The 26,954-nt window shown below is 33.9% G+C and overlaps 1 protein-coding gene across 2 annotated transcripts; it reads left to right on the top strand.

Annotated features, from left to right (window-relative positions):
- The first annotated feature begins 992 nt into the window (after positions 1–992).
- On the top strand, positions 993–21,896 carry LOC140443857 (transmembrane protein 98-like). Of its 2 annotated transcripts, XM_072535343.1 has the most exons (5): positions 993–1,146; positions 1,272–1,453; positions 4,570–4,792; positions 17,890–18,096; positions 21,714–21,896. In XM_072535343.1, exons 2-5 carry the CDS (start codon positions 1,299–1,301, stop codon positions 21,789–21,791), a joined length of 663 nt encoding a protein of 220 aa, XP_072391444.1. In that variant the 5' UTR covers positions 993–1,146; positions 1,272–1,298; the 3' UTR covers positions 21,792–21,896. The 2 variants fall into 2 exon arrangements, with proteins under 2 accessions (XP_072391444.1, XP_072391443.1); XM_072535342.1 differs by having other exon boundaries at positions 1,003–1,453.
- The last annotated feature ends 5,058 nt before the right edge of the window (positions 21,897–26,954 follow it).

Below are 26,954 nucleotides of genomic sequence, written 5' to 3'. Positions count from 1 at the left end.
TTGTTAAAAAAGCGTATTAAATATAAAAAGAAAAGAGAAAGATGATATTCTCATATCATGTCATATATTTATTAACAGCCCATTCAGACGGCATGCGATACGCATACGATTCGGACGATACAATAATTTACCACTTTATCTCACAGTTTACTACTACAAAATAAGTTTATTGACGTTTCAATTTTCATTTCGGAAATCGTTCACAAAATACAAAATTCTAATAAAATATTTAGATTAAAAATGCCAGATTAAATACTTTGGACGATTTTCACATTTGGTCCCATTGAAGATAGCTATAATTGAGCTGTCAATTAAAGTTCATGGAACGAAATGTTGGCGCTTGACTGTGTTGCCATGTTTTTTTAATTAATCGAGAAATAGCATGTGATTTATAATTAATAAAAATCCAATAGAACGTTAACAAACTAACAGTAAAAAAGAAATTCTTTAAACAAATAATAAGAATAGTATTCAGGTACTTTCCACAGACATCTGGTGACCATCTGTAACAATCTGGCAACTGGTGGTTTGAGGATTGCCAAATCTATTAGCTTATCAAAGTCAAATGTCAAAAAAATGTAATAATTAACTGCAATTAATATGAGAAGAAACGAGTATTTATTCGTTCGTGTTGTAGATAAAAAAATAAAAAAATTGCATAATTCATATATTAATATAATAAAAATGTATTTTTGAAAGCTTCTCTATTTGTAATTGAAGCCTACAACATATACATTATATGACAATGACATGACAACACAGTCAAACGTCAAAAATTTGTTTTGTGAATTTAATTCACAGCTCCTTTGTAGCTATCTTCAATGGGACCAAATGTGAAAATCATCCAATACTTTAATTTATGACATAGATTATCTTATCTTAATTGTAGTACATAATTTAAAATTTTTGATTAACAGTTTAATTACAATTTTTTAATGAACAAACTGTGAATTGACAAAAACCACAGAATATACATATCCTAGATTGGCATCTTGACATTGACATAAAGAAATACGTTTGCCAAACAAAATCAAGAATTAAACGTCACAACAAACTCTGCAATACACTTGTTGCTTGCTTTTAAATATTTGAAATTTGTTGGTGCCCCAACAATCTCCATTAAAAATTATGGATTCCAAATAACACGTAAGACATTTATGAACGAAATTTGATACATGGCACAGTTCATAATTTAATATAACCAAATCTTTTTATCTCTTTCTGTTGTAACACATAGTTGCATATTTATTTTTATTCTTTAAAATTAATAGCAGATAGTAACAGCTGCTGTTAACAATATGAAAATGAAACCAGACTATGCAGAAATGGTGGCAGCTGTTGCATTTGGTGTACTTTCAGCCATTTTTGTCAGTGCATTTGTAATTTTGGTAGTAATATGCAGAAAACAAAAAATGTTTTACAAATCAATGTTCTTTGAGGATGCTGCTGTCAGGTAAGTCGTATTTTCATATTTTTATTCATAATATATCTATGTTTCATTACCATTACTATACTGTCAATTTGTAGCACAATAATACCTAGATATAAAATTACCAATTTTAATCCAATTTAGCAATATGTATATTTTAGCAATATTTCTTAATTCTTCAATTAATAAAAAGTAATTAACTTTGTCAAATGCCTTATGTGATTATATCACCAGTTTTTGTTCTAAGTTGTACTGATATGCTGGTGATAATCTAATATATTGTCACAGTTGAATGCTTAAAGCAATATACTGTGATATTGTCTTGTTATTTCTAGTTATGCAGTGGTTATTGTTTCATGAATATCTATCAAAAACGATGTTTCTTATCAATATAACTTATTAATGTACAAACTGTGAACTCAACCAAAACACCTTATTTAATAATGAGTACAGACGCTTTACTTCACAAGATCCATTTTGTTGAAAAAAAGTTTGTTGAGTTTTCTGACTGTTGTGTTTCTGGTAATTACAACAAAGATGGCCTAATTCGCCACAATTCCAACATGTGGCAAAAGATGCTGATATAGCGTCTCCTTTTTGCTGATATAAAAAAATGCTCAGTGGTAAGAGATATCGCTAGAATGGGGAAGATATCGCTGAAACTGAAGCCTATTTTGAAAGCAAAGATAGCGCCGCTAAAGAAGAAAATTTTGATAAATAAATATTAATTTTTGCAAAAAATGTTTATCAGTTAGACCTGTAAAATTTGAAGTTATTTCTGAATGATTATCATGGAAAATTCTTTGATATACTCCTACCACTGAGTTAGCTGTTGTTCTGTGTCCAATATCATAGTACCGTTTTTATCTTTGGTCATTGTACATTACATATGAGTACAGTAGATGCCCTCTTAACTGACCATGACGGGACCTGGCCATAGGTCGGATAATCAAAAAGTCAGTTAAACCGAAAATCTTTAAAACCACCCTCAGAAAGACATTACATATGTTACTCTATTAAAAATATATATATTTTATGATCTATAAACAAAATAGTAGTTAGTACATACATATATGTAATTAACAATATCACTCACATGACCAATTATGAAACTTGTATAAAATGTACATATATGTATATAAGTACATACATGTGTATGTATGTACATAATTATGAATGTAAAATGTACTAGAAAAAGTCTGTGATTCTCTTTTGTTTTTTATGTTCCATTTTTTTCTTGAATGCATAGTCACGCCACTTTTTAATGAACATTACATCTGCCGATGTTGACATATTTTGTTGCTCAATGTACAGTGAAGCCAGTTGTAAAGCATTTCTCACATCAGCATGACTAACAGTATTGCCTTCTTCATCTTTAACCTCTGCGTCTGATTGATCTTCGTACATAACAGCCTGTACAATTTGTTCATCTATCAAATTATCATTGGTCAAGTCATCATCAGCTCCAACAATCCATTCTTGACAATCCTGCAGTTGAATATCATTCGAGTCTGAGAATTTTTGCAAGTCATTCATCAAAGATGCAATATCATCTGGCTCTTCCAAAGGGGTTTCATCAGGATCAGAACTGGATTCAATCACTTTTTCTATGTTAGACCATGCTTTTCTCCAAGATTTTACAAATGTTGAATGTTGTAATTTCATTAAAAGCTTTGGGCACCATCAAAATAACGTCTTTAATGTTTATGTCTTTCAAAGCATCGATTAGGCTTTTGTTAAGCTAAAATTCCATTTTAGCCAGGATTTCTGAAAGTAGTTTTTTCCTATAGCGCCTCTTAAGACATTCGATCACTCCTTGATCCATTGGTTGGATGATACTTGTTACATTTGGTGGAAGAAAAATACATTTAATTCGAGGCTCCTTTTCACTCTGAATGTTTTCAGGATGTGTTGGTGTATTAACCAACACCAAAATAGCCTTGACTGGTAACTTTAAGCTTGTTAAATATTTTGCTACACTAGGACAAAATTCATTGATAAACCAATCTTTAAACACATACACGTCCATCCAGGCTGATCTTTGATTTTTATAGCATAGTGGGAGTGAAGAAAAGTTAAAGTTTGTGAATTCTCGAGGTCTCTTAGCCTTTCCGATTACGAGCAGGAGATCTTGATGAGTTCCAGAGGCATTACAACAAACAGCAATAGTAACTCTCTCTTTGTTCATTTTGAATCCAGCAGCTGATTTCTCATTACTGGCAGCAAATGTTTTTACAGGCAATCGCTTAAAGTTTAGTCCAGTCTCATCCATATTGTAGACCTGTTCAGGCAGTAATTCTTCCTTTTTAGTTAATTCTTGTAATTTATTTTTCCATTCGTCTACTGCAGTTGGATCAGCTGACAATTTTTCACCGCACACGCTTAAAAAGTGAACACCGTGCCAATGTGCCAACCAGCCATCGCTTGCATAAAAATTTTCTCCATTATCAAACTTACCATGTAGTATCTCAGCCTTTTCTTTTAAAATCGGGCCATTTATAGGCGTATCTTTACTACGCTCTTGCATAAACCATAACCATAATGCATCGTCTACACATTCATATTAATTGGTTTCTTTAAAGTACACCTAGTTAAGAGGACTTTATCAGACTCGATTTGAGTGCAATAATCTTGAATGGTTTTCCTGTTTCGGCGCCAGTCTTTTACGGTTGTCACTCCTACACCGAATTCGTCACTAATCGATTTTACAAAATGACCTTTTTCAAGCCGCTCTATAGCATTTAACTTGTTTTTCATTGACACTACAACAAGTTTTCGTTTAATTCCACTCATTTCGAAGAAAAGTTCACTATGTACACAACAACAGTATGTACATATGTATAGTTAAGTTTGTAACTTGCACAAAAACAAACTATGCTTTGACTCTAATACGGCAGCGAGACATCGACTAAACTCGTCAGTGGCTAACGTACATGTGGTAGTACGGTATGGTGCGAACGGAAATACATAAAATCTAATCTAAAAATAGTATCATCCAAAAGGAGTAAGGTCGGTCGGTTAAGCCGACGGTCGGTTAAGAGGGCGTCTTCTGGATATATAATTATATATATATATATATATATATATATATATAATGGATTTATTTTAATAATTTTATAAATATGTCCTGTCATTTTAAGGCCTGAAAAACATCTAATTGATTCTGAGCCTTCAGAACTAGAGTTGGGTGAAGTAAGTGCAAATGTTGAAGATCTAACCGATGAGCAATGGATTGATGATGCTACGGGACTGATACCACATTGCCTTGCAATTTTAAAAACTTGTAGATATCTCACAGAAAGACTGACTGCTCTAGCTATGAGTTCTACTCCTGCTTCTGGAGATTTTAGACAGATTGTTGAGGTAATGTATAATTATTTTTACCTCTCTTTAAAGTTTGTTCAAACTGATTAATTTGTTTAATATTTAAATATTAATGGAATACTAAACCAATATTATATAAACAAATAAGTTGAGATTTGTAACGGCGCATTGGTTAAGCACAGAACCGTGAAGAGTGGCGAAAAATGGGAGAGACCTATGTCCAGCAGTGGACAGAAGAGGTTGCATGATGACGATGATGATTGGTTAATGGGGACACCGTCAGTGATGAAAAAAAATATTTAGTGTATAGAATCGCTACATAAATTTAAGATTGGTCAATGGATGGTTTTAGCAACAGCGTTAGATATTTTGCAACATCTTGTTTAGGAGAGTCAATTGAACTGATGAATTTTTATACGTCGGTTATATAAGAATTAGAAAATGGCTAATATTATGGTAAACCTTTTTATACATCTTTTTTTTTTATTTCATTTATTGGTTTTTAGAAAACTGGGAATACATTTTATGAACGTAATTTTCCAATTTTCGGAAACCTACTATAACATCTACAGTAAATACATATTTAAACCGTAGTAATCAGAAATAAAAGTTTTTATTGAATATAAACAAATAGATGGGTTATGATCTAAAAAACTAAGTAGAAATCTACCTCAGGGCTCCATCAATTTGATCAGGGCCGGCGATAACGGATCTGCGAGGAATGCAATACAGGCGGGCGCCTGCTAATGTGTGTTATTTTTGCAACCCACACACGTAAAATAGTAGTGTACATAGTGTAGTTTTGAAGTAGATTACCCAAACATTTTTCACATGCATTCATTGCATTGCAACAATTTTTTGATCTTATAGAAAAAAAAAAAAGGTCAGATTTAAGAGAACTGGCCGAAATATTCTACAGTAATACTGCTGAAACTGAAAAAAATTAACAGCCGGTACTGTGCAATTTTATTGAAATAAAATGATATGAACTGCTAAAGAGTTCAATGAAGTTAAAAAAAAAAGTAAAGACTTGAACGTTTTACTTGAGCGAATGCGCTACGAGTCATTCATCAAAGCTACTACGAAAAATAGCGCCGTCAAGTTGTTATCACTCGTGCCTACTGTAGATGCTTTAGATGAGCACTCAAAAAGGACTTACCTTCAGGTCAAGCAGTGGCTTGGAAACTACAAGATTCAGCCAACTGACTGGGGGTGATTTTCAAAAGACGGATCGTCGCATCCATCAAAAGTGAAAGAGCCTGCTCCTGAAGAATTGTTAAACATGATATTTTGTCACTGCAAGAAAGGTGGCGGTGCCTTATGTAGCTGCAGAAAACTGGGGTGATTTGGTAACCCAACTTGCTCTGGTTGTTTTGGTGATATGTAATTGCAGTAATAGTACTCCAATAATAGAAGATGATGAAGAAGATGGTGAAAGAAGTGACACGAATGGCAAAAATGAAGTTTGAAATTTAATCATGTATAATATATGTGAGATTTGATTTATAAATATTATATGATTAACAAATATTTGTATGTGAAATTGTATTTTAATTGTAAATATATATATTAAAGGGTTGTATTAATTTTATGTTTTGATTATCATTAAGAGCCCCTTCCCATATCAGTTGGCCCACCTATGGAAGTTCCCATATTAATTAATATAGCATTTTTATTAATATTTATTAAAAATATTACCCTTATGCTTTTTTATTTATTTTCAACAATAAAAAATAATTCTCAAAACCTTGGCCGCATAATAAATTACAATCAGAATGCCCACACTCAGATGCCGCCTTTGAAGTTTGTAAGCACGCGATAGCCATATTTTAAATGGAAATATAGACTCGAATTGAGAAATTTGTGACAAGCTACGACAGAAGTGCAATTTAAATTTTTAGAGATAATTAATTTAGTAAATTTGAAATAATTTAATCTATTCTTCAACTACAAGTACGAATAAAATAGTGCATATTATTATGTCTATGGTTGCCGTAAATAAATTAAACCGGGTTAATTTTTTTATGCACAACAGATAAAATTTCACTGAGCAGCACTGGTTCCGTTTAAAACATGGCTGAATCCGTCTGCGCGAACGAGATGCGCGTACTTATCTTGACAAAGCAGAGTGGGCATTCTGATTGTTTATTATTCTGTGGCCTGGCTATGCATTCACTTATGTCAACATCATGATACTATAACAAACAAGATATGCTCACTTGCCATTCTAATTTTAATCGACTTAAACGATATGGATATACTTATATGGCAACATTGTTTCATTATTGTAATGAACAACTTCGAAACTTAAATTGTTAACGGTACGTATACCTTGATGCCATATCTTGCACTAAGAAGTCATAAATATAAAGTTACTTTCTGTAAAAACGTGGTTTGAAAATTAATAAGTAATTTGTAAAATCAATTAAAGAAATACATAAAGAAAAGCAGGTCATACTTCAGACTTTATGAATATCATTTAGACATTTATTTTACAATCTTCGTGATTTTTCTCCTGCGGATATTTTAATTATATTTAATATTTTTATTTAGAATTAGTATTTTAAAATACATTTTACATATAAAAAATGTAATTTTACATCTTCGCTAACATTTACATGTTTTGCAGCTTCTATTAGGTTTTTTAAATAATTTTTAGTTATTTTTAATTTGTTGCCATTATAACTACGAAAAATATGTTCCAGTTCACTACATTTAGTTACAAATTCCAATGTTGGTTTGAGTAAACCACCCTCAGAAACGTGGTTTACCCAAGTAAACGATTTATCTTTAGCGTCCGGAATATATCCAAGTATTTTTTTTGTAACTTAAATGCAATGAAACCGGCTAAATTTTCCAATCCATCTCATTCCAGGTCTTTTATATTCGAATTAATAAAATCTTGATGACTGCCAATTAAATCTTCAGGGTTAATTTCTGTATCACCACTAGGAAGGTTTAGCGAGGAAAAGATCTCTTCAGTGATAATTTCATAATTAATTATACTATTAGTAGTAATATTACACTGTTTGTTAGGCAATCTCAATAGTTTTTCTTTTAAACAATAGTCAGCTTCTGTAAAATGTTTTTATCATATTCTCGCGGTTTCTACATTAAATTTGTCTCGCTGAAAACAATTGAAGACCCATACTTTACGCATTTGTTTGTCTCTAGGAAACACAAAAAAACGACACTTCGAAAAAGTTTTACTTTTTTTATTATAATTGTTTAAACAACCCACCACTGCACAATACATTATGGCAACCAAATAATTAGTCTTCTTTATAAAGTAGCTACAGGTAGTCGAGAGGAAGTTGCGTACGATAAATAAATTAGTTGATATTAACACAGTAAACTGTATGTTTTCACCACAAAATTTATATAACAATATAATATACAAAGTCTTTACTACATCAATGAATAAATAAAATCTCATTCACTACGTTTTGAAGCACACAGGATAGCAACAGATAGAGCATTTAACTTGGCATCATTAAAGTTGTCTCGGGCTTACGTCACAGGTGTGCGAGAGAGATGCAATAACATGCGCGTTGACTTATCTTGTTAGTTATAGTATCATGTGTCAACATATGTTGATTTTTTCATAATTACGTTAAATCCAGAGGTAGCTATGGAAAAATAACATCAAAACAATAATATTGTCAGTTAATGCCAAATGTATTTTATAGTATTGTAAAGCTTTTTAGCGTTTGTGGATTGTGCAATGGGTCAAAGTAAAGTTATCGATGAGAAAATTTGTTCAATCATTATTAGTGATGTGATATTAACCTCCTTAGTATTGCTTTGGCTGTAGACTTCTAATATTGTTGGCAACTTTATGCTGTCAGTGTTTGAAAGAAGTCACTGTCACTGCCATATTAATTTCTATTGTTTTTGTTAACATTATATGTACAATTTATGTTGATTAAAACCTTATATCCTAGGTTTTGCTTTATCATTTCAATTTAATCAACATTCGACACTTAGTGCGCTACCTGGTAACTATCAATTTGAGTCACAGAGCTCTCCAACAAATTCTGAATGTGTCACTGTGACAGCTGCTACCAACTCTACTAACTCTTCTAGGTCAGGACACAAATGTTTTTTCTGTGGTGGGCCAATACATTCAAGGAAGAACTGTCCTGCTCGAGAATCCATTTGCAAATCCTGTAATAAAAAGGGACACTTTGCAAAGGTTTGCCGCTCCAAGAGCACTAGTGCATCTGCCAACGTATTTGAAGGCTATGAAAACTGCACAGCCTGCATTATTGCTGCTACTCCTGCTTCATTGAAAAAGCTATAGTGCCTGCATCTATAAAAGGTCTTCGTGCTGATGCCCTTATAGATACTGGTAGCTCTGTCAGTTTTATTAATGAAGACTTTGCTAACCTTTGCAAACTCCCTAGGAAGCCTTGTATTCAGACTGTTTCTATGGCCTCATTATCACACACCTCTGAAGTTAAAGGTGTGACTACTCAAAATATTAAAATTGGTGACCACTCCTACGACAACATTAATTTACTTATAGTTAAAAATCTCTGTGCTGATATTATAATTGGTCATGATGTTCTATCTAACCACTCAAGTCTAGAGTTTGAATTTGGAGGACCTAAAGAAGTATTCAAGGTATGTAGTGTAGTTGAAGCCTCAGTACCTGCAGTTCCTTTATTTTGTAACCTGACTTCAAATTGTAAACCTATCTCAGTAAAATCGCACAGGCATAGTGCTGAAGATCAGATTTTTATTAAAAATGAGGTAAAGAAGCTTTTAAATGATGGCATTATTGAAGAAAGTCAGTCCACTTGGAGAGCGCAAGTGCTTATCACCAAAAACGAAACTCACAAGAAGCGGCTTGTCATTGATTATTCTCAAACAATTAATCGATTCACTCAACTTGATGCCTATTCACTGCCAAATATCGAGGAAATGGTTTCCAATGTATCACAATTCACTGTCTTTAGTGCAATAGATTTCCAAAATGCATACCATCAGGTTCCAATACTTCCACATGAAAAGATGTACACAGCTTTTGAAGCCGCTGGGAAACTGTACCAATTTTGTCGCATTCCGTTTGGTGTTACCAATGGTGTATCCAGTTTCCAAAGAACAATCGACTGGCTCATACGCACAGAAAACCTTGAAGGGATATATGCCTATCTTGATGATATAACTGTTTGTGGTAAGACGAAGGTAGAACATGACAAAAATCTTGAGAACTTTCTGAAGGCCACAGACAAATATGGCTTGACACTAAACAAAACCAAGAGCAAATTCAATCAAACAGTAATAAACTTACTTGGTTATACTATAGGACCAAACCATGTCATAAAGCCCGATGCTAGCAGACTACAACCCTTATTAAAAATGCCTCCACCGAATGACACTGCATCTCTCAGAAGGGTATTAGGTATGTTTGCCCATTATTCAAAATGGATTCCCAAATTTTCCGAAAGGGTCCACACATTAGCTCATGTCAACAATTTTCCATTGAACGAAGATGCTTTATCTTGTTTTGAAAATCTGAAATCTATAGTTGCAAAGTCATCTGTTCACGCTATCAACGAAAATATGCCATTTGTTGTTGAAACTGATGCTTCAGAACACTCAATTGCTGCTACCTTGAGTCAGGATTTCAGACCCGTTGCTTTCTTTTCAAGATCACTTAACTCTAGTGAGCTGAACCATTCTGCTGTGGAGAAAGAAGCATATGCTATTGTTGAATCTCTAAAGAAGTGGCGGCTTTTTCTTATAGGAAAGCCTTTCACAATCATTACTGATCAAAAGTCTGTAACATTTATGTTCAACACGAAGCATTCCAGCAAGATTAAAAATGAGAAAATACAATGATGGCGACTTGAATTGGCACCTTATAAATATGACATTGTGTATCGACCAGGAAAAGACAACCAAGCAGCGGATGCTTTATCGCGCATCTGCTCTTGTGCTACTACCACGGCGGCAGGTGCATCAAAACTCAAGTCACTTCACACTGCACTTTGTCATCCAGGGGTAACACGTATGTTTCATTGGATAAAATCAAAGAATTTGCCTTTCTCTCTCAATGAAGTCAAGACTATGACTCGTGACTGTGGGGTATGTGCTAAAATTAAGCCGAGATACTTTAAGAATGAGGGGCTTTTTCCAAAGCTTATAAAAGCCACATCTCCCTTCGAACGCCTTATTATTGACTTTAAAGGGCCAGTCCCTTCGAATACCAATAATCGTTATATTCTTACGGTAATAGATGCGTATTCCAGATTCCCATTTGCTTTCCCATGCAGTGACATTAGTGCCAAAACAGTAATCAAGAATTTAAATAACTTATTCATGATGTTTGGAATGCCTGCATACATTCATTCGGATAGGGGACTCAATTTCTGTCAGCTGAAGTCAAAGAGTTTCTCAACTCCAGAGGAATCGCAACAAGTAGAACTACTGCTTATAATCCTCAAGGAAATGGTCAAGTGAAGTTGAATTCTACTATCTGGAAAACTATTCAACTGGCCTGTGAATCACATGAAGCACCTATTGAGAATTGGGAACAATACCTACCTGTCGTGCTGCATTCCATTCGTTCACTGTTGTGTACCACAACTAACTGTACGCCGCATGAAAGAATGTTCGTGCACACACGTCGATCTCCAAATGGGAATACAATACCGTCATGGCTAGCAGAATCTGGGCATGTCTTGATGAAAAGGTTCGATCGGAAGAACAAGTACCAGCCTATCGTAGAGGAAGTGGAGGTAATAGAGGCAAATCCTGAATACTCTTTTGTTAAACTGAAAGACGGACGGGAGACCACAGTGTCTAATCGTCATCTGGCTCCGTGTGGACGAGGTGAAGGGGAAATACTAGATATACCAGGTCAAGAATCAGTGTTCGTAGAAGACCCACATGAGTTACATTCGAGTCTTAATGATTCCTCATCCAATACAACCACGCAAAACATGCAGCCCCTGGCAGATACATCTACATCTCCCCTTCCACCGGATTCATTACTTCTTGAAGAACCCCCAATGAGTTCTGAACAGAGCTTATCGCCTCCTTCAGCACTACCTAGAAGATCTGAAAGAATTCGTCATTGACCACGGTATTTGGAAGATTATAGTGTGGGAGAATGATGTGATATTAACCTCATTAGTATTGCTTTGGCTGTAGACTTCTAATATTGTAGGCAACTTTATGCTGTCAGTGTTTGAAAGAAGTCACTGCCATATTAATTTCTATTGTTTTTGTTAACATTATATGTACAATTTATGTTGATTAAAACCTTATATCCTAGATTTTGCTTTATCATTTCAATTAGATTTTCTAATTCTGGAAAATCCAATTCGGAAATCGTGAATATGTTGCAATTGTCACGCTAGACTGTACAGTATGAGTCGCGTCATTCGCAGGAAAAATGAAGCTTTCCATCCCGACTGTCTGAAGAGAAAAGTCAAATTTCCTGCATCTGTCATGATCTGGGGCAGCATGTCGTCTAAATGTGTGGAAAAGTTACATTTTATCGGAGGGATTGTAAACACGGACAAATATTTGAATATTTTAGAAGAATATCTTTTACTGATTATGAAACACCGTTTAACATTATCGGAAGATTTTGTCTTCCAACAGGACGGCGCAGGTTGGCATACCTCAAAAAAGAGTTTGAAATGGATCGAAGACCATGGCATACCACTTCTGGAATGGGTTTCTAACAGTCCCGACTTGTCTCCGATAGAGACTTTGTGGCGCGAAATGAAAAAAGCTTTGGGAAAACATCCTGTCATTTCCGTCAACGAATTGAAGGAAAAATTGCAAGAAATGGGATTCGTTTACATTAGAATTTTGTCAGAACTTGGTAAAAACTATGCCTCGAAGAATTGTGATGTCATTAAAAATAAAGGGAATGTAACTCAGTGGTAAACTTTCACACATTTTTTTTTGTTAATATTACATGTTCTATGTATTTTTTTAAATTTATTATTATTCCGTTTAATCAATAGTTTTCATTACGTTATAAAATGTTTTCTATAATTAGAAAATTCAAAAAACGTTAAAATACATTTTAATACATTAAAACTTATAAAATTTACGCTGCGCTTTTATTTTTGTTCTCTAAAATTTAATTTTCTTATCAATCTAACGTAGGGCCAACTGATATGGGAAGGGGCTCGTACGTAACTCACACCAAAATCTTAAGATTTTTTATATATTTTTGCAATAAGCGGCTACTTTTAACCCTTACAAATGAATTTTCAAAGGCTTGGAATAGTTAAAAATTATGCTTAGAGCACCAAAAATTCATTATTCAATTCATCTTAACCAAATTTCACTGTTTATAAACTTTTTTGCAGAGTTTGGAATAAGAGGTAGTTTTCACCCTTAAAAATGAATTTTGAAGGGTTGAAATGCCGAGAAATTATATTAAGAATATCAAACTATTATTACCTAAATGATCCGATCCAAATGTTATCCTCCTTAAGCTTTTTTATAAATTTGTACAATTAGGGGTAGTTTTCACTCTTAAAAATGGAGTTTAAAAGGGCTAAATAGCCAACAATTATAGTTAGAGTATCAGATAATCATTATTTAATTCATCTGAACCAAATTTCACTCTGTTAAGCTTTTTATAGATATTGGAAATAATGGGTAGCTTTCACCCTGAAAAAAATAAAAAAAACGTCCGTCGGCACAATATAGATTTTAAAGTAGAGGGTAAGTTGAGCTTAATTCCAAATTTTTCTGCAAATCGGTCTTTACTGAAAAATTTGCGAGGCTTTATCCTATTTTAAGCTTCGTTTCCTGGACTATGAGCCTCGTAACGGTCATTATTCATACAAAATGCCTAAAACTGTAATAAACATAATAAGACTACTTAGATGCAGGTTACACATGTTATCAAAGTAAATTGAAAAAAATGTACCTACAAAACTCAACACAACAAAATTCAAATAAGCAATCGATGTATAATAAATTGAAAACTAGAAAACTTTCGAGCTGGGTAAAAAACAATTTGTTTTAAATATTTATTTAATATCATATACAATCCTAAATTTAAGATTAATATGTCTGTTAAAATATGTCTAAAAGTGTGTATTTTATTTAATTTTTTACTTTTAATTAACATATAATTCACATTTTTAACATAAATTTTGTTTTTCCGAAACGCCATCCGCCCCTTTATTTCGGATTTTAAAAGGTTTACACTATATGTGTTTTAATTTACCATCGTTTTTGTGGATTTCCCAAGAGCATTGGTTCATTGTCATAGTTAACTTTCTGTATTAGATAGTATAAATGTATCTTTTGTTATCTCCGGTTACTAATTATTATCGATAACACATTGTGCCTGGATGAACGAACCAATACAGCATATTATTACAAATTATTCGTAAACAGTCAAGTCTTTTCCGAGAATGTTTAGTTGAATAGGGTACAGTGAACTCTCCCTCTTGACCGGACAGCTAGCAGTCGTTCCAAAGTATCATTCTAAAGGAGGTGTCCGTTGAAGGGAGCAAATGAAATCGTAAACTTAAATTTTCTAAAAAAATTGTATGTATGTAATTTCTTCCGCACGTATAGGTAGATACATATATGTTATTCAGTTTAAAATAGCAGTTAGTAAAAAGTTATTATTTTAACTCTAAATATATCATTAAATTATATACAAGTATATATTTATATTACATGTAAAATATTTAAAAAAGAAAACTGTCAATGGTAGTTTGTCTACTTAATTTATTATTTAAAATTTGAGTTTCTACCGAATTTACAAGTTGAGAGACTTGTGCCAAAATAGAATTGCTCTTTAATAGTCCACTCGTTAGAGATTTGACCTCTAAAAATCAGGCGTACAAGCTGAATTTTGCTGAGAATGTCAATTGGGACACCAAACAAGTTTTATCCCTGGCTTCCCCCTAAAACTCCCCTCGTAGGGGTGAAAAACGGGAAACATCGATTTACCAAGAATCTGTAGCGCCGTAGGAAAAAATGTTTCAAACAAAAAATGTAGCTGAGATAATTTTGAACTTTGATAATTAGCACTTTTTGTGTAGAATGAACCGTTCTCTCAGAAACAACGCTTGAAGCGACCGACGATTGTAAATGTCCGTTACGCGCGTGAATCAATTATTTAAATAAAAGTTATATCATTTCGACGGTAAAAATTCGATTTCTTTTAATTAGAGTGACCTATCGACAGAAATTAAAATGGATTTTCAGTGGTTTGTCCTGCCAGAAGCCTCTTCCGACAGGACAATTGGACAGAGGCTATCCTGCCAGAAGAAGAGCGATTTTTATATGAATTTTCCTTGCGGCAGGACTTGAAAGGTTCCTGCAGTCCAAAGACATTTATCATTTGCTCGCATATCGATTTTAAGGGAATCTTTGAGGTTTTTTAAGAACAAACATTTACTAAATCGTTTAAAATCTATTTATAAAATGAAAGGTACACCTGGAATTCCCATGTAAAATATGGTATGCGAAACAATTGCGACCTGTCATTGGAGCACATAACACCGATTTATTTCCACAGTTTTCACAACAGAAACTTGATTTTTGTTGTTTATGAGTAATTCGGGAACAAACTCCACATTTTCTTTGTAGTCTTTGTTTATTACTTGCGCTGTTCAATGCTTTTAATAGGTATATGGTTGAGGCGATTTTTAGAGCATTTTTCCTTCATTGTCTTTAACGGATATTGCTTGGTAGCTGTTTTTACTATACCCACAAAATACAGACCTCGTTTATGTAGTTCGACTGCCGTTTTAACTGAAGCAAACCAAGAATATCCAACGACTATACGGCCAGACCCATACCATGGTTCCGTCAAATGTAGAGTGGTGGCAGTTCCTGCGCTAAATTCTTTTTGCCATTTCTTTTTAGCCATAATGTTCTTTACCTTCGTATATATATATATATATATATATATATATATATATATATATATATATATATATATATATATATATTTATTAACATCATTCAAACTTATGCCCCTACGGCCGATAAACCCATAGAAGAGCTAGAAGCGTGGTATGCTGACGTAGAAAAACTTATAAAGATGACCAAAAAACGAGACCTAACATTTATCTTAGGTGACTTTAATGCTAAGTTAGGTAGAGGAAAAGTTTCTGGATTGATCGGAGACTTCGGACTTGGAACAAGGAACGACAGGTGAGAGAGAATGGCCGAATTCTGCCAACAACACAACATGGTAGCGATAAATACATGGTTTAAATTACACCCTCGCAGATTGTACACTTGGACTTCACCACAACACAATGAAAACAGAATAATCCGTAACCAAATAGATTACATATTGGTCAACAAAAGATATCACAATGCAATCATCAGTGCAAAAACATATCCTGGAACTGACATCAATTCCGATCATAATCCTGTTGTTGCAAAAGTTCGCGCAAGATGGAAACTAATAAAGAAACAAAAACCTCAACACCAACTATTAGACATCCAATTATTGAAAAACAACACCATACATCAGACAGTAAATAAAGAATTAAACAAAAATTTAGGAAATATCGACCACAATAGAATTAGCGAGTACGATGACATAAACGTTCTGTGGAAAACTATTAAAGAACAAATGAACAATGTAACGGAAAAACATCTAAAAGTAACACCTAGAAATAACAAACAGGAATGGATGACAGAAGAGATTTTACAATTAATGAACAAACGAAGAGAATCTAAAGGAAGAAATGACACGGACGGAGAATACAAAAGACTAAATAGAATAATTCGAAAAAAAAAATAACCGAAGCAAAAGAGAAATGGCTGGAAACAAAATGCGTGGAAATAGAAGAACTACAACAAAGGCACGATTTTTGCCTAAATCTCGTACGTACCAAAACGTACCTCAACCTTGCACAATAAATGGGCACATTTTAGAACAGGTCAATAGATTTAAGTACCTGGGATGTTGGATCGATAGCAGCCTAAATCCTGATCTAGAAATAAGATCGAGAATAGAACAGGCCAGAAAATCTTTCGAAAAAATAAAAAAACGGCTTTGTGAATCTCGAATAAAACTCGAAATTCGACTACGTTTATCAAAATGCTACGTCTGGTCGACTCTTCTATATGCAGTTGAAACGTGGACCCTTAAAACATCAACCGTAAGTAAATTGGAGGCCTTTGAAATGTGGATCTACCGGAGAATACTCAAAATTTCATGGACATCGCATACCTCAAACTAAGAAGTGCTGCATAGAATAGGCAAGGAAAGAGAACTTTTTAACACGGTAACATCATACCTAGGCCACATACTGAGAAATAATATGTACCAATATGCCCAACTTATAGCGAAAGGAAAAATCGAGGGAACGAGAGGCCTAGGAAGGAAAAGACTATCGTGGCTCAGAAACATCCGACAATGGACAGGGCTAAATTTTGAACAGCTAATAAGAACAGCTGAAGATAGAGAAGAGTTTAAAATTGTAGTAGCCAACCTCCATTGAGGAGAGGGCACTTTAAGAAGAAGAATATATATTTAAAGGCATCCTGCCAGAAGGGCAAAAAAATAATTCTATCATTAAATGCGAAGAGTGCAGCTTTCATATGCAAAGTTTTGTAGTTGGCCACAAACAAAGTTAGTTTTGTAATTAAACGTTGAGCGTCTCGCTTCGAGGGAAATGACGGCATTAGGTGGAATTTGTAGCTGAAGTTGTGTAGTTTTGAACAACGTGCTTGTGCTATATCGAAAAGAAGGAGTTTTAAACATTTTAGATTACTTTAGAACTTAAAATCGAAAGTTCATGCAATAGGTTTTGAAGATTAGTCTCGAACAACGGAAATTCCACAGTGACCGTTTAATGGAATTGATAAATTTTATTGATTTCATGAGAATCGTAAAAATGGCAAAAATCGCGCAATGTTTATTTATTTAACACTTTATAGAAACTGGCTTTTGCGGCAAAATGCAAAGATTGATTACGAAAACTGCACTCTTCACTTTTACAATCCATTTTAATGTTTGTCGATAGGCCACTCTGATAAAAAGATATCGAATTTTCACCGTGGGATTTTTTTTTTTACAAATTGTTTTATATCATTACTGACAACTTTAGAAGTTATAACCCTTCATAATTTCAAAACTAAGGAGTCATCAATATATTTTTATTTGTTTATAGAGCGCAAGGAGAATATCGAGCAGAGTTGATGACATGGTAAGAAGTATGTATCCTCCTTTAGATCCCCGACTTCTAGAAGCCCGAGCCGCAGCATTAACGTTGGCTGTAACTCATTTGGCTCTTTTGGCTAAATACGAATGTGGTTCAAAAGAAAGAACGCTGATGTGGATTGACCAGTCTTTGCACGATATGGAAAGCCATTTAATGGTAAGTATCTCTTTACGAATTTGTTTAGGTAGCAGGTAGCACTCTTCTGCAATCCCATTAGAAGACAGGGTGGTACGCGGATTGGTGACCCTGTCGTATGCTATCTGCTGATTCTCCCTCCTTTCTTGCCTGAGGTGGCTAGATCCTCATACCCTTTTCTGCCGATTACTTTAAAAACTCCCATCTTCATTCTACCATCTACCAACTTGCACTAGCCAGTACGGTAGAATATGGCTAAAATCCAAACATGCAAACATCCAATCAACAAAAACACGGCTTTCAGTCCTAAGCAGTGAGCTGATCCTTGGTCAAGGTCAAGAAATATAGAAAACAGAGGGTGCGAAGAATCCCCGGGTCAGATCAGGCTACAATGGACAACGAGAAATGCATATCGCCACGTACAATGTAAGAACTTTGTCATCGGAGGAAAAGTTACTGGAGTAGGAAAAGAGAAGACATAAACACATAAAATGGCATGTTATGGGTCTCTGTAAAGTTAGACGCGAATGAAAGGAATGTATAACTTTGAAATCAGGGAAACAACGGTTTCTATATTGGAAACAGGTGTTGGATTTATGATACATAACAAACACACTAAGAATATCCAACAACTTAAAGGGATTAACTTCTTCTAAATGTGCCTATCTTCTAGAGATGTTGACGACCACATTGACCCATCTTATTCTATTCGCAGCAGCTCGAAATAGATCAGTTGATAATAATTAGACCAATCCACTTCCTAAGATTAGCCAGCCAGGATATACGTCTACGTCCAGGGCATCTATTACCCTCAATTTTTCCTTTTAGAATCAACTGTAGAAGTCGGTATTTATTATTACGCATGATGTGGCCAAAGTAAGCCAATTTTCTGTTCTAGGGATTAGCCCAAGAACAATTCTCTGCATATTTAAATTTAACATAAAACCAGCGTTAAAATAATTCAAACCTATGCCTCCACATCCACACACTCGGACGAGGAACTGGAAACCTTTTATGAAGTCCTAGAGAATGCAATAAGACTGGCGCCTTCTATACGCAAACTAATAATGGGTAACTTTAATGCTAAGTTGGGAGTCAAAATACAGTGGGTCCCTACAGATTCGGTCAAATAAATTAAAGAAGTGAAATAGTTTTGGATTTGTTAATGCGAAATGACCTCTTTGCAATGAATAGCTTTTTCAAAAAAAGTCCCCAAAGAAAATGGACCTGGGCCAGTCCAGATAGAGTGATCAAAAATGAAATCGATTTTATCTTAACCAAACACAAAACATGGTTCATGATGTAACAATTATAAGTAACTGTTCATATATATACCGCATCAAAGACATCTATAAGCAAGCTGCAACTTGTATAAGGCTTAATGAGGATACCAGGAACTTTCGTATGTAAAGAGACGTTCGGCAAGGAGACAATATGTCTCCTAAATTGTGTATAACTTTGCTAGAATATGCCTGTAAAACAATAGATTGGAACGAAAAGGGCATTAATATAGATGGAAAATCTTTAAATAATCTCAAGTTTGCAGGTGACAGTTCTCATTGCGGACAGTTTTGAACAAGCGCAGATAATGCTCTAAGAGCTCCATACTGCTACAGAAAGAGTGGGTCTTAAAATATTTTTTTCAAAAACATAATTTATGACCAATTTAGTCCACAGCAAAAATATTTCAGTTGAAGATAAGGATGTCGAGTCAGTTGACTACTATAAATATTTCGGCCATGAGATCAAAATAAGTCGGGACAACCCAACAATCGAGCTGAAGAGAAAAATAAACTTACATTGGGCTGCATTTGTAAAGATGAAGGATATTTTTAGGTCAAAGATTACACTGTGTCTGAAAAAAGTATTTAACCAGTGCATTCTGCGTATCTCAGTGATGACGTATGGTACAGAAAGAGCAATGGAGGGAATATTATTTGGGGTTTCTTTACGCGATAGAATACCTAATGCTACTATATGCAAAAGATCAGGAGTAGCAGACGTTATTGAAAGAATAACAACACTAACATGGAACTCGACAGGTCATGTAGTAAGAGCAGTTGATGAGCGGTGGAAAAAAGAATTTTGGAAAGGAGACCCCGAATACAAGCTAACAGAAACAGAGATCGATCCCCGACAAGATGGACCGATGACATACAAAGAGTGATTACAAGTTGGATTCAGATGGTGCAAAATCGAACTAAGTTGAAAAACATGCGAGAGGCCTGTGTTTAGCAGTAGTTAAGAGTGAATTCAAATTGGATTCAGATGGTGCAAAATCGGACTAAGTTGAAGCGAGACGCCTATGTTCAGCAGTGGACGTTGGAGGCTAAATGATAATGATGATGGCATGTTTGGTTGAATATAGTAAAGCCTTTGATTGTTTAAAATGGAATAGACTGGTTGATTTTTGCAGATATAATTATTTTATTTAACAGAATTGCTAAATTAAATGACAAAACGATTCTAGGGATTCAGGATTGATTTACATCGCGAACGAATTTCGAACAACCTTCAATTCAGTCTTAAGTGCCTGGTTTGTTTTATTGTACAGCCTAGCCTGATTTGTCGAAGAGCTTTTTTGTAGATAATATTTTAATTGTTGAATAGATTTATGTCCTATAAAATGGGTAAGTTCCAGCTTGGTACGTAAAGGTTATTCTCTATCGTATGATTATGTTTGTTTTATAGATTTTAACGAGTTTTTATATATAGTATTTTGAGAACGATTTCCGAAGTGGAAATTGAAACGTCAATAAACTTACTTCAACCTTTAATTGTGGCTTATTCCCATTTAAATAGTAATTACTTTAAAATGCCACAAGAAAATAGCTTCAGAACAATATTATGAATGAAATGTCAGATTTGAGTAGTTCAGATTTTCTTTCCTAGATGGCGCTAGGAAAGAAGTCTTTAAATCTAACATAAAGTAAACATTAAAATTAATTATTAAATATATTAATATATAATTAATACAGTATTATTAATTAAACATATGAAGAACATACGTACGTTCCAAGAAAAAAAAATATGATTGAAATAAGGTAGTTCCTATTTCTTTCCTAGATGGCGCCGTTAGGTGACTGGACTTACAGTGTGAGATGTTATTGTCATCATAGCCCTTTATATAGATAGATATATTAATTTACAATATTATTATAGTGTATAATCAATAAAATAGATCATTTAATATTTTAAAATGTAAAATGCGTAATTACTGTTTAATACAACTAAATTATTGCAGATATAGCACGAGACTATATATTCTCTAAAGAAATGAAGGCTTTGGAAAATTTATAATATAACATGTATTGCCTTTAAATGGTTTATAGCAAATATCACTCTTACATAGTCCATAACGACACCGCTTCGTTGTTTCTTTTTGTACAGGTATCAAATAATAATCGATTAAAAAAATTGATTTGCTGATTGGAGCACACAAAAATTTTTTGATGGAAAGGCCTACACGCTATTAGTGGTAATTCCATAAATTTAATATTTCCCAGAAACATTTACAATGACTAAAAAAATTTTTCAACCCGTTTTTTCACTTCGACTTAAAGTTTTAAAATGGATGTTAAATACCATGTTCTTAACATTTTTCTTTTTTAGTTTTAATTATATTTGTTTTGTTTTAGTTTTTAAGAGATGCATCTATCCAACAAGAAACAACAAACAAAATCCCGAATTCTATGAATCTGAGTACTCCTTTATAAGTGTTAAGAAATCCTTATATACTCTATCTTTTATACATATATATATATATATATATACACTATTTGGAAAATAATATATACATAAATAAATATATTTTAAACAAACTGTGTTTTTAATTACCGGAAGTTATTAATTATGTCTTGGGCTGGACAAAAAATGTCAAGAACAAATGAAATTACCCTTCCAGACGAACCCTATTAGCGACACCAATAGGAAATAAGAGTAGGGATAGATCAAGACTGAGATGGAGGGATGGTATGGACTTTGGAACAGAAACAAACAACTGGCTGAATAGACTGAGGAAGGTCGAGGCTCAATTAGGGCTGTAGTACTACTGATGATGATGATGATGCTTGATTACGGCTTACATCGACCTACAAAATTGAAGTTTCAGAAACAAATAGCTGCTAATAGAGTGGTTGATTAAATAATCCGTAAATTATATAGAAGTCATGGAGTTACTCAATGATAAATCAATTGCACAAGACTGATATGTTTGTACACACTTATGAACAAATGAATGAATGGAAAAGTACTTTAAAAGTGTATCAAGTATTTAATTCCTACAGTATATTCAAAATAAAGGTGCACTGGGAATAAACAAAATCACGCTAAGACAGGTAAGAAGCCGTAGGGGTACGGTTTTGCTTTCCTATTAAATTATTAAAAGTACAGTTGCTACTTATTTTAGCAAGATTGGCAAGTGCAATTATTGAACGTTGCTTGTTAATCGTTGTATTTATTTTTTACTTTTATTTCCTAAATTGGTTATTAGTTTAAAAATAACTATTAGTTTCATATTTGTATTTTGTTCTGTCAAGTAAGTATGGTGTTTTTATAGACCAATGTTCGTATAATTATTTTTAAATATCAGCAGGTTCAATTAATAAGTAGCAAAAAAAAACAAATATGTCTAGCACAGATCCTACTGCTGACGAGGTTGCCGAAATCTCTGAGTTCTCCAAAAGAGCAAACAAAAAATGCCATTTTGATGTCGAAAGAAATTGTTTTAAATAGTGTGAAATAGAAGAAAATTCTTGCTCTAATAATAGATGAGTCGGTAATACGAATTGCACATAAGTCAGGTGAAGTATTTATAATATACTCAGAGAATATATAAATACTCACACATTTTCAGGCCCAAAAGTTAGTCGAACTCGATAAAAGATTTAGTAGGCAGAGCTGATCGTAATGCCATAAGAAAAAAGGTACATAAATGTTATTTTAGAAACGAGATTCCTACGATAGAAAAACCTTTAAGAGAAATGAATGATCTTCCTAATTTTAAAAGAACAATATTTTATAAACTTCTTAAGACACTTAATTTTAAGTATAAAAAATGAAAAATACAGATCATATTGTTAAAAAAAGATGAGATTGTTTTGTGGAGGAGGGAATATTTAAAGAAAATTAAATCTGATCGAAATTATGGTCGTAAGATTTATTACCTGGATGAGACGTGGGTGAATGCTGGACATACGAAATCTAAAGTTTGGGTAGATAAGTATATCGTTTCTTCAAAGCAAGTCTTTCTGGATGGTTTGTCCAATGGATTAAAAATCCATCAGGTACGTTTAAATGTCAGTTGAAATATGTAGATCGTTTTAAATTTGCAGTACCTTTATAAATGTTCACATATAGTAACTGCAAAACAATTATCGTTGTACGTCATCTCCTTAGAACGCATGGTACTGCCTTATATCCTTAAATAATGGTGAACAGTCGGTTTTACTTTGAAGGTACTTGAGTTAATGAAGTTAAATTATTCTCCATTATCTTTTGTAAATAATATAAGACAGTATCATAACGTATTGACGTGCAACGATAATTGTTTTGCATTTTCAAAAGTAGTTAATTTCCAGTTCGAGAGTAAATTAAAAATTTATTTTTAGGTAAAGGAAAGAAGTTGATCGTTTGTCACATTGGTAGTGGATTTGTTCCTCATGCCTTATGGGCTTTCGAATAAAAAAAATCTGGCGACTTTAATGAACTGATGATTACTGAGTCATTTGAAACGTGGTTCTTTTCGGTATTAGAGAAACTAGACAAAAATTCAGTGATTGTTTTAGATAATGCACCGTACCACTCAAGGAGAGTGGAAAAAATACCTACAGCCGCGTCGAAGAAAGCGGATTTTCAAGATTGGCTACGATCAAAAAATATAAGTTTTGACAATTCACTTTTAAAAGTCGAGCTTTTAACTATTGTGAATAAATAAAAAAGAATACACTAAGTATATTGTAGATGAAATGGCTGCAAATTGTATTGAGGCTTCCGTCATATCACTGTGAGCTCAATCCAATTGAGTTAATTTGGGCAGACTTTTAAAAAATTATATTGCGGAGAAGAATACTACTTTTAAATTTTCAGATATGAAAGATCTTTTTAATAAAGAAATCGCGAGTATTACATCTACAAAATGTCAAAAATATATTCAGCATGTTCAGCAGAAAGTTGAACAAAAGATGTGGGATTTTGACAATATCGTTGAGACTCAGGTTAAACCGCTAATAATTAACGTAGTTAATGAAAGCAGCTCGTCAGACACTGATTCTGAATAAAATATTAGTTTGCACTTTGAGTTTTTTTTTATTTGTTGGTCAGATATGTAGAATGTTTTTTTTTTGCATAGGTTTTTGCGTTGAAACTTTGATTTGCTTAAAAACGAATGGGGTGCAATTAAAAGCTCAGTCTACGATTGATAACTCCGTTTCGACCGGAAGCTCTTAAATATTACATTTAATTTTAAAACAGTTTTTACAGAGGTTAATTCTATTGATTTAATACATTACAATAACGAAGTCACATTATTATGTTGTTGGAAAACCTCATTCTAACATTTATTAATTTGATTTCATCTTTGTTATTCCTCTGATGTACGGAGTTGAGTTGTGGACTCTCACAGACGCTACCTGTAACAAAATTGAGGCTTTCGAAATGTGGCTTTATCGTAGAATCCTGAAGATATCCTATACCGACCACTTTACTAACAAGGAAGTTTTATTAAGAATGCAAAAAGGAAAAGGGTCGTTAACCACAATAAAAACAGCCAAAATTGAATACCTCGGTCATATCATGAGGAACAGCGAAAGATGTGGGTTGCTGCAATTAATTCTTCAAGGAAAAGTAGAAGGAAAACGCGGACCAGGAAGGTGAAGAGTTTCCTGGCTGAAAAATCTACGTACGTACAACGTACGGATAGGCACTACAAGAAGAAGAAGATTCTTCTGATCATAAAATATAAATGAATAAATTCTGGTACGTACAATTCCCTGGCACATGCCCTTGCTACAACATTAACACCGAGATACAGTCGCCCAGTGTTTCTAGATGTTCAGGACCAGAAATAACGCTCAGTGAAGTAACATATGCAATAAAAAGACTAAAAACCAACAAAGCACCTGGACCTGATAACATACAAGCTGAAATATTGAAACTATTTAAAAACAACCAACTCAAACTCCTAACGAATCTACTGAACAAAATCTATGAAACCGCAGAATTTCCTACAGATTGGCTAGTTTCCACCTTCATCCATCTCACAAAAAAGACAAATGCCACCAGATGCTCTGATTACAGAATTATAAACTTAATGAGCCATGCACTCAAAATCCTTCTTTGTGTTATTCACTCTCACATATATAGAAAACTTAAAGAAAACATTAGCAGTGTTCAGTTTGGGTTTAGAAGCGGACTGGGAACGCGAGAGGCCCTATTTTCTATTCAAGTATTCATACAAAGAGCTCGAGACGTAAATTGCGAAGTCTACGCATGCTTTATAGACTTTGAAAAAGCATTTGACAAGGTGCAACATCAAAAATTATTTCAGATACTGAAAGAATCTAGTATTGATGACAAAGAGTTACGCCTAATTAAAAATTGATACTTAGAGCAAAGGGCAACTATACGAGTAGACAACGAAACCTCACAAGAATTCACAATAAAACGGGGAGTAGGTCAGGGCTGCATTTTATCACCGACGTTGTTCAATACTTACTCGGAAATGCTGTTCAGGGAAGCTATTGATGGTTTAAGAGAAGGTATAAAAATCAATGGTGAAACCATAAACAATTTAAGATATGAGGACGATACGGAGGAAAAAATAGCAGGCAAACGCAGTCCAGGACGAAGAAGAACCTCATGGTTGAAGAACTTGCGAGATTGGTATAGTGTTGATACAAGCATGCTATTTAGGGTGGCAGTGAATAAAATTAAGATAGCTATGATGGTAACCAACGTTCTGAAAGGACAGGGTACATGAAGAAGACGGACGATACGGTTTTGATTGCTGATAATACGAAGGATCTGCAAACATTAATAGACCGTGTAGTGGAAGGATGTGACAGATACGGCATGAAGTTAAACTGTGAGAAGACCAAAATTCTTGTAGTAAGTAAAAACGACGTAATGCAGCACCAATTCACAGCTAATAATAATCCCTTGAAAATAATCGACAAAATTACGTACCTCGGATGCAGCCTAAATAAGGAATGGGACCACTCACAGGAAATAAGATGTCGTATAGAAAAGGCGAGAGCTGTCTTCAATCGCCTCATGAAGATTTTATGTAATATGCACCTGAACATTGATATAAGAACACGAGTCTTGAGATGCTATGTATTTTCTACCCTTTTATATGGAGTCGAAGCCTGGACCTTGACGGAGGCAACATCCAAACGATTAGAAACCTTCGAAATGTGGTGCTACCACCGCAAGCTCAGAATTTCCTATATTCATCATGTTACAAACAACACCGTGATCCAGCGTATGAATAAAGATCTGGAAATTATACTTATCGTGAATATCAGAAAGATGACATACTTAGGGCATGTGATGCGCAATGAGAAGTATCAACTAATTTTACAAGGCAAGATCTCAAGGTCGCAGAAGGACATCGTGGTTGAAGAACATCAGACAGTGGCAGGAATAACTACCATACATCTATTTAGAGCAGCTGTCAACAAAGTTGTATGGACCAACGTGATTGCCAACATCCACAGAGGATATGCACCAAAAGAAGAACAAGACAGTCGCCCAACTGAGTTACAGTCAATTCTTCCGCGTATAATGACTACGAAATGATACGACATGCTGTTAATTAGTAGAGTTGCCGATAGCTTATGCTACGATGTCTGTTAATATAGTTTATGAGGTAGATATGT

This window comes from Diabrotica undecimpunctata, chromosome 6 (assembly GCF_040954645.1).
Source record: "Diabrotica undecimpunctata isolate CICGRU chromosome 6, icDiaUnde3, whole genome shotgun sequence".
Classification (NCBI taxonomy): domain Eukaryota; kingdom Metazoa; phylum Arthropoda; class Insecta; order Coleoptera; family Chrysomelidae; genus Diabrotica; species Diabrotica undecimpunctata.
The sequence above is the reverse complement of the archived record's forward strand: the minus strand, read 5'-3'. Positions and strand labels throughout refer to the sequence as shown.

Coding starts and splice junctions, on each gene's coding strand:
- LOC140443857 (XM_072535343.1), top strand. CDS start 1,299: ATGAAAATGAAACCAGACTATGCAGAAATGGTGGCAGCTGTTGCATTT. Junction 4,793..17,889: donor ATTTTAGACAGATTGTTGAG/GTAATGTATAAT, acceptor ATTTGTTTATAG/AGCGCAAGGAGAATATCGAG. Junction 18,097..21,713: donor ATATGGAAAGCCATTTAATG/GTAAGTATCTCT, acceptor GTTTTGTTTTAG/TTTTTAAGAGATGCATCTAT.